Here is a 13716-nt window from a genome sequence, read left to right as displayed (position 1 = left end):
TGTACCCTGGCTGGGAATTGAACCTGCGATACTTTGGTTTGCAGCCGGCGCTCAGTCCACTGAGCCACACCAGCCAGGGCCAGATTCTTTAAAAAATAATTCAGAGTGTGATAATGCTGATTTCTTTGGTGCATTTTTCTCACTATTGCTAGGAAATTCTGTCCTAGAATGTGTATAAAAAGGTATGTTTTTATAAAATTGGAGATTTTATACATGCCTTTTGTAACCTTTCTTCCTCTACTTAATGTATATGTGTGTATGAAATTTCTATATTCTATTCCAATGTATAGATGTTTTGTAATTTATTTAGCCAAGTCTCTGTTGTGACGTCTAGATTATTTCCATTTCTTGGCCATTTAAAAGATTTTGTCTATTTATTTTTAGATAAAGGGGGGGAAGGGAGGGAGAAGGAGAGAGAGAGAAACATTGATGAGGAAGAGAAACACTGATAGAAGAGAGAAACATTGAACATGTCTTTCGTACATGTCCCAGCTGGGCACCGAACCCTCAGCCCAGGCGTGTGCCCAGACCTGGAATTGGCCTTGCGTGGGATGATGCCCAACCCACTTAGCCACATGGGTCTGGACCATTTCTTGGCCATTTAGTATGTGATTAAACTAAAGCACATTTTAAGCATCACTTTTTAAAAACTATGCATCATTCCCCCAAACTGCTTTTGAGATTTTAGTTAGTGCCCTCATTGGCTCAAGAAAAGGCCGTTTACAAATCAGAAAATGTGTTGGTAGCTTTAGAACAGCTTCAGTGGCTTTGCTTGTGTGAATATTCTTTTTAAAGTTAGTTGGTTTTGATTGGGGAATATTTGGATTTCCAAAAAGTTATGTAATTAAGTGTTCAGTAGAGTGCCTCTGAAAAAAATTTGTTTTTGTTTAGTCCTCATCTGAGGATATGTTTTTACTGAATTTAGAGAGAAAGGGAGGGAAGGAGGGTGGGAGAGAGAAACACCAAGCAGTTGCCTCCTATAAGCACCCCAGCAGGGGCTCAAACCCACAACCTAGGCATGTGGCCTGACTGGGAATTGAGCCCACAGCCTTTTGGTGTGTGGGACGACACTCCAGCCTATTGAGCTACCCAGCCAGGGCCTGATTCTTAGTGTGTCCAAATGTAACTGGCTTGATCACTGTACTTAATATTCAGTTATTTTACTTTGCAAGTAAGTGCTCCATGTGTGATGTGGTTGAGATGAATTTTAACCTCCCTTCAGTCTGATTTGAATGTAATATAGTTGTGAGACTAAGCTAAAGTTTTCTTGTTTCTTTTCATTTCACATATTTTTTTAGTATCCTGGGTGAAGTGTTAAGGATAAGGAAGTTATCCTGTTTTCATAGAGTTTACACTTGAGCAAAGAATCTAAGGGCGATAAAATAATTTTACTCTTTCCTTTGTTTGCTGCCTCTTATATTTTTGCAAATTGATTCCATAAACCATTTCTGGTGAGAAAAGTCAGCTTCCATCTTTAATTCGAAGAATCATCTCCAACTTTATACAGAAAAGAAAAATGTTGTCATCTGTTGTACATTTTTAACCAGACCACCACCAACTGGAAGGAGCATTGGCTCCCCCCCCCCCCGGCGGGGGGGGGTCTAATTTTGAATTGGGCTGGGGACCTTCAAAGATTTTGAATACTCACACATGGTTCATGAATGCTTAGATTAAAAATATCTGAGGCTGTTTCTAACAGAATGTTAGAAGTCGGTCTCTGTTTTCACTTGCTCTTAGAAAGGTTGAAGTTAGAGCTAAGAGAGACTTTAGTGAGGAAGGTTGATTTATGACCCTTTCCAGAATCTAAGGTTACTCCATAGCTTTGCAGAAAACCAAATGTGTTAGTGTATCCAGTGTCTGAGACCATCTGCAGTCTAACCCCCATGATGAAGAAATGTTTGGGAAAAGATATTTTACTGGGGTAATTGTTTGGAATAACCCTGTACCCCCTTTCCAAAATCCAGATATGTGGGAGATTAATTGGTAATCTTAAGATTGCTTAGAGAACTATTATTTCAAAATTTAGTAGTCTGATTAAACTCTGATGTGCTATCCCTGTCTCAAATTTAGTAGTATTGCCCATTTTCAAACCAGGGAATTTTGGGGATAGCGACTGATTGTTGGCCATCCTTGAAGTAAAACCTTTAATGTTTATGTGTTTAATTGTCATTTATCTTTTTTTTTTAAGATTTTATTTATTTATTTATTTATTTTTTAAACTTATAATTATGCTTTTTTTTAAAGATTTTATTTATTTATTTTTTTAGGGAGGGAAGGAAGTGGGGGAGAGAGAGAGAGAGAGAGAGAAACATCAATGTGCGGTTGCTGGGGGTTATGGCCTGCAACCCAGTAATGTACCCTAGCTGGGAATCGAACCTGGGACACTTTGGTTCCCAGCCCGTGCTCAATCTACTGAGCTACGCCAGCCAGGGCTATTTATTTTTTAGAAGGGGAAGGGAGGGAGAAAGAAAGAGAGAGAGAAACATCAATGTGCAGTTGCTGGGGGTCATGGCCTGCAACCCAGGCATGTACCCTGATTGGGAATTGAACCTGCAACACTTTGGTTCACAGCCCGCACTCAATCCACAGAGCTATGCCAGCCTGGGCTCTCATTTATCTTTTTAAGACGAGATTATGTAGATTAAGATTTTACAAGGTTTTTTTTTTTAATTGAATAAATTTGACGCGAAGATTAAGGTGTTCATCATGTTAACTTTGATACATTTATATATTGTAATAAGATTACTAATGTAGTAATTTATCACATTACATAATTATAGCACAATATTATTTCCTGTATTTATTATACCATGCATCAGACCTCTATGAGATATTTACTACTTGCTACAAGTTTGTACCATTAAACACCATCACTCTTATCCCCACTCTGCCTCATTACCAAGTAATCACCACTTTACTCTGTTTTTTTTTACAGACTTAAATCTTTTGGATATCACATATGATACCATAGAGTACTTTCTTTGTGTCACTTATCTTGAAAGTGAATATAATGTGCTGAAAGGACTCAGGTTTTTTAAAGTTTTATTTTATTGGTTATGCTATTACAGTTGACCTGATTTTCCTCCCTTGGCTACCCCCCAACCCCCACTGAGCACCCTAACTCCCTTGAGGCAATCCTCCACCAGTGTTCATGTCCATGGGTCATACATATAAGTTCTTTGGCTACTCCATCTCCTATACTGTACTTTACATCCCCATGGCTATCCTGTAACTACCTATTTGTACTTCCTAATCCTCTCACCTCTTCACCCATTCCCCCACACATGCCTCCCATCTGGCAACCATCGAGACACTCTCCACATCCATGATTCTCTCTCTGTTCTTGTTTGCTTAGTTTGTTTCTTATACAGTTGTCCATAGATATGTAGGTACTGCCATTTTATTGTTAATAATTTTGATTTTTTTTTTAAATAAGGCCTTTTAACATTTCATTTAATAATGGTTTGGTAATGATGAACTCCTTTATTTTTTTCCTATCTGGGGAGCATATTATCTGTCCTTCAATGCTAAATGATATCTTTACTTGGTAGAGCATTCTTAGCTGTAGTAGGTTCCTGCTTTTCATGACTTTGAATATTTCTTGCTAATCCCTTTAAGACTGCAAAGCTTCTTTAGAGAAATCAGCTGACAGTCTTATGGGAACTCCTCTGTAGGTAACTAACGTCTTTTCTCTTGCTGCTTTTGAGATTCTCTCTTTCTTTTTAATCTTTGGCATTCTGATTATGAAGTTCCTTGGAGTGGGCCTCTTTGCATCCACTTTGTTTGAGACTCTCTGCTTCCTGGACTTGCATGTTTATATTCGTCACCAAATTAGGGAAGTTTTCTTTCACTATTATTTCAAATAGATTTCTAATTTCTTGCTCTTTCTCTTTTCCTTCTGGTACCCCTATGATGCGAATGTTGGACCTCTTGAAGTTGTCCCAGAGGCTGCTTAATACTATCCTCTTTTTATTCTTTTTTTCTCCTTGTTGTTTAATTGATTGTTTTTTCTTATGTTCCAAATAATTTATTTGATTCTTGGCTATATTCACTCTACTGTTGTTTTCCTGTAAATTGTTCTCTATTTCAGTTAGTGTATCCTTTGTTTCTGACTGGATCTTTTTATGCTGTTGATGTTCTCACTAAGTTCCTTGAGCATCCTTATATCCAGTGTTTTGAACTCTGCATCTGGTAGATTGATTGCTTATGTCCATTTCATTTAGTTCACAGGTGGCAAACAGAAGTCCCTGGGGCCGTATCCAGCCCTCCATCTTGTTTTATCCGGCCCTGCACCTTGTTTCTACCTGGAGGCAGAGCCCAGCTCTCACTTAACTGTTAGGGAGTAGTTACATTTATACAGTCCTAAAATTACATTCGGCCCTTTGAAGGCAACTGCAAGGCTGATGTGGCCCCCAGTGAAAATGAGTTTGACACCCCTGATTTAGTTCTTGAGTTTTGATCTGTTCTTTCATTTGGGCCATGTTTCTTTGTCTCTTCATTTTGGTAGCCTCCTGGTGTTTGTTTCTATGTACAGGTAGTGTTGTCTTGACTCTCTGTCTTGGTAGTGTAGCCTAATGTAATGTGTCCTGTAGGGTCCATTGGCACAGCATTCCCATCACCTAAGCTGGGTACTTGAGGTGCGCCTTTCATGTGGGCTGAGTACATTCTTCTCTTGTAGTTGTACCTTGGTTGCCATTGGCAGGTCAGTGGGAGCGATTTACCCCTGCCAGTCAGCTGCAAGGACTGGTTGTAACCACCTCCACCTTCCGTGGAGGATGAACTGTGAAGGGGCAGCATGGTGGTGCTCTGATGTGGTCTATAGCTGTCCACTGGGTGTACTGGCCTTGGGGTCACCCCCACCTGTCTTTTGCCCAGGGCCACCTTGCCTGAGCTATAAAAGCAACATGAGATGGCTGCCACTTGTGCTGGGCTTGGAGATGCTCAGGTGAAGCCAAGCTGTGAAAGTAGTCTGACTGTTGCCCGTTGCCCGTTGCCCGTTGCCCGTTGCTGGGTTGCTGGGCCTGAGGCTCTCTGAGGCCAGCTGTTGCTTGTTTGAGAGAATTCAGGAAGTTGTGAAGCATGAGTCAAAGGAGCCATTCATATGGAAAAGCAGCTTGGGTGGGCTGCAAATTTGGGTGGGGCAGAGTCTCTGGGGATTTCCTAGGTGCTAGTGTTAGCCAGTTGATGGAGTCTAGATATGGCACCAGCGTGCTGGATCGGTGCGTAGAGGGTTTAGAAATGGGACAATGAAGTGTCTGGCATCAAGGTGAGCAGAACTTGCCTGCATACCAGTGGTGTCTTTCAAGCTGCTATCCCACTGCTAGAGCTCAGAGGGAGTGAGTCTGAGTAGCTGAGTCCGTGTGTGGGTTCTTTAAGACAAACTGCCTAGGGCCGCTGACTCAGACCCTGCTGGTTGTTGCAGCTAGAAGTTGTGTGAACTTATCTTCCTGGCACTGGAAACTTGGGCTGCGGGGCCTGGTGTGGGATTGGGCTTCCTCACTCCTGAGGTATCCCTCTCGAATGTTTATCCACCAAACACGGCTAAGGGACCAGCCTGTTCTGCATCTGCACCCCTCCTACCAATCTGGATGGATATGATTTCTTTAATTCCATAGTTGCCAGACTTCCATTCAACTTGAGTTCTGACAGTTCTGAGTCAGAGTGATGGTAGTTCTGTATTTTAGTTGTAATTTTGATGTGGTTTTGCGAAGAGGCCAGCCATGTTTGCCTACCCTGCCATCTTGACCGGAAGTCAGGACTCAAGTTTTGATAGGTTCTGAAGCTGACAGAATCAGGCACCTATTCAGACTGATGGAATAGATAGACATAAACTGAAAACATGTAATGTTGAGCTAAGAGACCCATACGATATAGTGGAAAGGCACTTGGTGTAGCTAAGGAAAAGGAGATGCTGTTGGAAGGAAGGCTTCCTGAAGGGACCTAGGAGAAAAGACAGGAATTCCTGGCTGAGAGTAGCTAGAAGGATAAAGAGTATGATCTAAAAGGGGAACTGTGGATAGTTTGATGTATGAGCTTTTGAGGTGGAAAATAGTGAAAAAGGAGATTGAAAACAAGAAGAATCTAGGTCCTATCCAGCCAGTGTACTTTGACTGTCTTTATTTCTTGAAGTTGTTTTGAGAAATTTGTTACTAATAATAAAGGTAGTTCTTTCTCCAAGACCCTTTCACCCCCCCCACCTTATCATTAAGAATATTTTACTTAGCTAATTTCTGTCTTCCAAAGAGACAGTCAGCTCATAAAGGACTTGTTTGTTCCATGCCTGAGTTATAAGCCACTCAGAATATTTATAAAATGCTTATATATGAAGAAATATTTTCTTTGAAAATAAGTGTTTACTGTAAAAAAAGAGAAAGTCTTCCATAATTTTCACCCTGTAGAAATATTCCCTATTTACTAGTTTCCAAATTTAGTAAATATGTGAATGAGTGATTTGACATGAATTACTTAATTTAATCAACTTGATAAACATTATCTGAGCACCTGCAGCATCCACTACTCTGTAGCAACTAGAGATGCAGAGATAAGGCAGTAATCTTTATTATCAAGTGACCTACGTTTCTTAAACTGTTATTAAAACAGTATACCCTTAAGTGACTAAAGCAGCAATGGGAGAAATTAAAGAACCTGTTTGGCAAGTTTTACTTGTATCTTTTTAATATGAATTGCTTGAAACAATTACATGATTAAAGAAAGTTTAAAAAGGAAAAATAAATTCTACCAGAGTCTATACAAAACAATTAAAATTTGTGTAGTCCTTTATTATGCACATTTAATTTTTTATAGTGGTAATGACATCTTTAAAAGTTTAGTATTTTTTCTTTTTAATATTTTTCTGGCTTCCCATAGTAATTTTTAATGACTGACTGCTTAATAAACCAGCAAATGATTCCAAATTTGTTTTCCTATCTTCTTGTAGTTTGTTAGTTTTTTCCTTTTAGTATTTCTAGTTTAAGGTAACAGATGTTAACAGCCTTTAGCCTTTCTCCCCCTTTTGGATTATTTTCTTTCTTTTGTTTTTTTAAGATATTATTTATTTATTTTTAGAGAGGGGGGAGGAGGGAGAAAGAGGAAGGGAAACATCAATGTATGGTTGCCTCTCATGCACCCCCTACTGGCTGCTACTGACCTGATGATGTGTCACAAACACTTTCCAACTTTTCTTTGGCATATTCGAATTATAAGCATCACTACTCTTGTGTTCTGGGGCCATTATTAAGTAAAATAAGGGTGACTTGAACACAGCACTGAGATACCTCAACCTTTGATCTGATAACCAGGAAGGCTACTAAGTGACTAATGGGCAGGTAGCATATATGGCATGGCTGTAGTGGACAAAGGGGTGAGTCATGTGCTGGGTAGTTTGGGATTGAGTGGGACTGCTTGAGATTTCATTATACTGCTTAGAACAGCATGCATTTTAAAATTTATGAATTGTTTCTTCCTGGAATTTTCCATTTAATATTTTGGACCTTGGTTGACAGGAACTGAAACTGTGGAAAGGGAAACTGCAGATAATGGTGGACCACTGCAGTCTTCTCCATTTTTTGTTAATGGCAGTTCCATCTTTCTCATACTTGAGGCATAAACCCTTAGAGTGATCCCCAAGTTCTTTCTGTAGCACCCATATCCATTCCATCAGTAAATTTCATTGGCTTTTTCCACTTCTTGCTCCCTCCACCAATCCAAGATTGGTTCACATAACTGTTCTATCTCACCTGGATTATTATTGCACTAACCTTCTAAGTAGGACTTTGTGCTTCCACCTGAACACCCTATAGCTGTTTTCAATTTTGCACTCTGAGTGGTCCTTTTAAAACATCAACCATTCAAAGATATCTGCCTTACTTAGAGCAGAATAAGGAATATTTCTTCCTCTACCTGAATTATTTCTCTGACTTCATTTCTTCCTTTTCTCTTGCTTGGTCACTCTGTTGTAGCCACGTTGACTTTATAAAGATTTTGTTTATTTTTTAGAGAGAAAAGAAGAGGGAGAGAAACATCAATGTGTGGTTGCCTCTTGCATACCCCGTCCTGGGGACCTGGCCCACAACCCAGGCATGTGCCGTGACTGGGAATTGAACTGGCAACCCTTTGGTTCACAGGCTGGAGCTCAACCACTGAATCACACCAGCCAGGGCTCTTCTTTATGATCTTTGGTGTGACATTTTATTCAGTTCAAAATATATTTTAATTTTTACTATGATATATTTATTTATAATTTTTTAGAGGTCTTTTTTTTAAAAAGATTTTATTTATTTATTTTTAGAGAGGGAAGGGAGGGAGAAAGAGAGAGAGACAGAAACATCAATGTGCAGTTGCTGAGGGTCATGGCCTGCAACCCAGGCATGCACCCTGACTGGAAATCGAACCTGTAACACTTTGGTTTGCAGCCCATGCTCAATCCACTGAGCTACGCCAGCCAGGCTATGATTTATTTTTTGATGTAAGGTTTATTTAAAGTATACTTGTTAGTTTCCTAAAAGAGACATTTTAGTAATGTTTTTGTAGTTAATTACCAATTTAATTATACTATGGACAGAGAATACGTTCCACATGATTTCAGTCCTTTCAGTTGGTTGAGAGTACTCAATGACCCAGTACTACATAGTTAATATTTATAAATATTCCCTATGCTCAGGAAAAAGATATATTCCACACTTAGAGTGTAGGGATTTATTTGTATTCATTAGATGATTTGTTTTTTATGATGCTGAAATTTTCAAACTCTCAGCAATTTATTTTTTTTGCTTGTTCTGTTAATTGCTGAGAGAGGTTTATCTCCACTATGATTATAATATATTTTTTCTTACCACTCTGCCAATTTTTGTTTTCTATATATATTTTCCTTTTATGTTTTCTGTATTTTGAGGCTATTGTTATTAAAGGCATGCATTTTTTATTTATTTTTATTTATTTATTGTCCTTACCCAAGGACATATTTTCATTGCTTTTAGAGAAAGAAGAAGGGAAAGAGAAACAGCGATGTGAGAGAGAAACATTGATTGGTTGCTTTCTTGTAACCTGCAACCTGGGTATGTGTCCTGACCAGGAATTGAACCCATGACCTTTCAGTTTGCTGATGACCCTCCAACCAACTGAGCCACACCAGCCAGGGCTGGCATAAATATTTTAAAAATTGATTTTAGAAGAAGGGAGGGTGGGAGGCAGAGAGAGAGAGAGAAGGAAACATCAATTTGTTGTTCTGCTCACTTATGCATTCATCAGTTGATTCTTGTATATGCCCTGATGGGGATTGAACCTGCAACCTTAGCGTATCAAGAAGATGTGCTAACCAACTGAGCTACCTGACCAGGGCTCTAGAGGTATAAAGTTTTAAAAATTTGTTCACTTTAATTAGCAATAAATTTGAGTTGAAATTTACCATGTTATTTTGTGCTATTTGTCTTGTTTATTTTTCTTCTCCTTCCGTTCCTTCTTTTGCACTTTAAGTGTTTTCATTGTTCTATTTATGCCCTAGCTCCCTGCATTCAGGTTTGGAAATTACATAGTGATTGGTTTCTCTTCATTTAGAGGTTACCCAGAAATTACAAGAGTCCTCCCTAACTTTTTCAGTATTAAAATTTCCATTACCTTCTTTCCTGACAATATATAGAGTTTAAAACACTTTATTTCTCCCTAATAATATGTAAACCTTAAGAACACTTTAACCTCATTACCATTTTTCAACTTGGAGTATTGTAAATTTTATGGTTCATCCTTGTTCTTTTAAACCTCTTAGACGTTGTTTTACACAGTCATTTTTCATTTTGCACAGTTACTCCTTTTATTTTTTTTTATGTCTCAGACCAGAGATAATTTCCTTTTGTCTGAATCGTTTTAAAATTTTCGTTCTCCAGGATCCACTGGTGACTAACTCTCCCACTTTTGGTTTGTCTGAAATTGTATTTAGCTCTACTTCTTGAAAGATAGTTTTGCTGGACAGAGATTTCCACATTAGCAGGTGTTTTCTGATGACATATTGAAACTATCATTCCCCTGTCTTTCTGAATTCCATTCTTGCTGGTGAGGTCAGTAGTTGGAAATTAGAAATCTCCTGCCTTTTAAAGGTAATGTGTCTTTTTCTCTGGTTGTGTTTAAAGATTTTCTTTCTTTTTTGGAATGAGGGGGCTGTTTGGTTTTGTTTCTAATATTTTGATGTGTCTAGGTATGGATTTCTGTTTGTTTATTCTCAGGATTTGCTCACCTCCTTGATTGAGTCAGTGGATTAGTGACTGATTAACACTGGTGAATTCTTATCCAATTTCTGCTATTATTTCTTTAAGCTCAAATGACATTTCTTCACTGTCTTCCCTGTTACTCCTAGGTGTCTTGGGATCAGGATTCATCTTTGTGTCTGTTCCTGAGCTTTGTATGTAGGTGTTTAGTAAATCTGTGTGTAGTTGAATTAGGACTTTAACAAAGAGTTATTTGGGAGTCTTGCTTTCCAAAATGAAATTTTCAAGCTCTCTTCTGAAGAGAAGAGTCATGTTCCTTTTTTCCCTTCCTGTTCTTATTTTCTCTGTTTTTATGTTTGGAGGTGTTTCTTTGGTCTGGAATTCTTTCCTGTCTCTAACTTTTTATGTATTAAGATCAGTTGGATTTGGGTGATGTTGTTCATTAATTGTGTACTTGTATATGTATTTTCCTACTGGATTCGCATATATTGTTTTATGTGGTCATGGTAAATCAATCAAGGTAGTAAGGAGAAAATGTTTCAGGTTTGTGAAAATCTTCACCCATGATACCATTAATTTAAAGAAACATTTTTATTTGTGTTTCTCAATGACTTTATTTTTTTAAAATCATCATTACAGTTTCCAGCCTAGTATCTGATGGTTGATATATTGGATGTGTATATCCCATAACTTTATCTGTACTTTGCATAGTTCATTGAGTTGTCAGCATAATTTGTTTAACAGGTCTCTTGTTGAATGTTAACTTTTTGTTATAAGTAATTGCTTTAACTATCTTTCTACAATCTTTTGCTTGTTTGGATTATTTTCTTTGGGTGAAAATATTAGGAGTGGAATTAGTAATTATTTCATTTTGATGCTTTGTAGTAGAGCAGATAATTTCTTTCCTGATTTTATGACTTTGGAAACTGAGGCTGAATTAATTGTCTTGTTTATGGCAACATAATTTGTAATGGAATCAGAAGACAGAACTCATTACTGCTTTGTCTGGTTGTATGATTCTGGTTGTGTGAGAAAGAACACTCATATTATTTTTCAGCTATCTATTGAAGGCATCTGTTTTATAGTTATACTTCCTAATAACATAATTACTTTGTAGTAGTAATAAGTGGGACAGATAGAACCAACCTCATGTCATAGGTTGGTTATGGCTGAATTTGTCATGAAGTATGTAGTAATAATGGTTTTATTTTGTTATTGGATCATAAGGTAGTGGTTGAGAGTTTGGGATCCAGCATTGGATTACCCAGGTTTGAGTCCTGGCTCTGCCACTTAACTATATGACTAAGTACATGACCATAGGCATATAGTAGTGTAGTAATAATATGGTGTCTACCTTGAGAGGGTTGAAGGAAGAACAGTGTCTGGCACATAGCAAACACCAAATGTTAGTTTATTTAAAGTCACTTAGGACTTTAATAGACAAGCAGATTTCATACTTAGCCATGATTGTCAAGTATATTAATTGATCACAAATAAAGTTATATCAGAAATTTATGGAAAATCTACTCAAATTATAGTTTTCAGTAGAGGCAAGTAAAAGATTTGTTTTTCCATCTGTCTTGGTAGCTTGGTTTTTTTAAAGTTTCAAAGCCAACTAGCCTTGAAGTCATGGTTTTTTTGTTGTTGCTGTTCTGATAACTAACAAACTTGTAACAGGCAAAAGTGGCCTATTGGGCTTTTTAAAAATTTGTTTATGTAGTGAGATGTAGTTTGTCTCATTTCCTAGTAACTATACTAATCACAGAATTTTCATAGAATAAGGGCATTGTATGAGATTTAACTTAGTTCTGTATGAATACAGAGTTTTAAAACTTGAATGGTAATTTATAAATCATTGAATTGAGCCCAGTTTTTTGATATCCTTGAGTCTCAGGCATTATTCATTATTTTTATTTGAATGACTTTAGTCAATTCATTCAGTATGCTCTTTTTGAATACTTAATCTGCCAGGCACACATTGTTTTAAGCCTTAGCGGGAAGCTGGAACCTGAGGGAATAGCTCACCAAGTCTTTTTAAAAGACCTGGCACGTATATCAGCTTGCAAACCAAAGGGTCACCAGTTTGATTCCCAGTCAGAGCACATGCTTGGGTTGTCGGCCAGATCCCCAGTTAGGGGGCATGTAAGAGGCAACTACACATTGCTGTTTCTTTCCCTCTCTTTCTACTTCCTTCCCCTCTCTAAAAATAAATTTTAAAAATCTTTTTAAAAATAAAGATTAATTAAATTTGATTAATTAATTAGAAAAAAGACATGGCACTTACAGAAAATCAAAATAGTATTTGTACATCCCCTTGGGGTAAATGGAGTAGATTATTCTTTGTTGAAGTACCCTAGTGCTTCTTTTGCCCAGAAACATCCCAGCAATACTTGCCATTCCTTTTTGTGGTTATCAGGTGGGAAGCTGTTTTACTAATTACAAAGTTGTCTTCCTCTCAGGACAGGAAGGAGATCTGTACTGTTTATGGGGTGATAAGGCACAGACATGGGTTTAGGGCTGAAATGGAGGCATTTGAATTGCAGATCAGTTAGGTCTGTTATTTTTGGAAAAACGATTCAGCCAGGGTCTCTGCATTGGACAAGTCCAAGGAGCTTAATGCACATGGTGTTCTGCATGAATGTTGTCCTTTGGGGTCGTGCACTGCTCTGGTCTTAGATAAGCCCCGCTGCGTATCCTGGGAAATAACCAAGTCAGTTGTACTGACGTTCCTAGAATCTGCCCTGTAGTTTCCAGGATTATTTTGTTGGAGCCATTATTTTTAATTAATGAATAAGGTATCTGTGTTTTTGTTAATTAATTGTTAATTAATGAGTAGGATGTCTGAAAGTATGTAGAATATCACCTGTAGGAGGGACCACAGTCTCAGTCCCACTTCCCCCAGTTTTATGGAGATAAAATGGACAAATAACACTGTACTGGGATCACAGTCTCTTGACATTGTTAACTTTAAAAAACATTTTTTCTCTCTCTTTTTTCCCCCCTGATGTGTTGTTATCCAAGGACTAAGGCAAAGATAATCTTTTCCTTGGGATGATTCTGTTTATTTCAGTTTTTAGGTCTTTATAAATAAAAATAAATTATTTTTCCAGAATGTGGGTAGATTACTTACATAAAACAAATACAAATTGAGAGCTCTACTGTATGAAGGGCTATGTTATGACCAATTAAAAGAGTATTTTAGTTGTAATTGTTAAACTGGAGTATTTTCATCTAGAATTTTTTTTAGCCATTGCTATGTTAGAAGGCTGTGAGATGATATATTGTTTCAGAAACTTTTGATTCTTATTGATGTTCTGTGTTTTGTCTGTCTAAAGTGTCAACCCAAGAAAAAGTCTGCGCCACTGAAGTATGAAGTTGGAGATCTCATCTGGGCAAAATTCAAGAGGCGCCCGTGGTGGCCCTGCAGGATTTGCTCTGATCCGCTAATTAACACACACTCAAAAATGAAAGGTAATATTTGAACTTGAGGTCACATAATAAGATGGTTTGGAATTATAAA

At 37.7% G+C, this 13716-nt stretch overlaps 1 protein-coding gene across 12 annotated transcripts in view; it reads left to right on the top strand.

The window, feature by feature from the left end:
• Nucleotides 1-13716, top strand: part of NSD1 (nuclear receptor binding SET domain protein 1) — a 141957-nt gene that overhangs the window by 53358 nt on the left and 74883 nt on the right. For all 12 annotated transcript variants that reach the window (XM_045823033.1, XM_045822960.1, XM_045823014.1 and 9 more), the window contains one exon: nucleotides 13532-13667. In XM_045823033.1, coding sequence (XP_045678989.1) covers nucleotides 13532-13667 — 136 coding nt within the window. The remainder of the gene's footprint in view (nucleotides 1-13531; nucleotides 13668-13716) is intronic.

Source organism: Phyllostomus hastatus, unplaced genomic scaffold (genome assembly GCF_019186645.2).
Source record: "Phyllostomus hastatus isolate PE091 unplaced genomic scaffold, TTU_PhHast_1.1 phas_contig_150, whole genome shotgun sequence".
In the NCBI taxonomy this organism is placed as follows: Eukaryota; Metazoa; Chordata; class Mammalia; order Chiroptera; family Phyllostomidae; genus Phyllostomus; species Phyllostomus hastatus.
The sequence above is the reverse complement of the archived record's forward strand: the minus strand, read 5'-3'. Positions and strand labels throughout refer to the sequence as shown.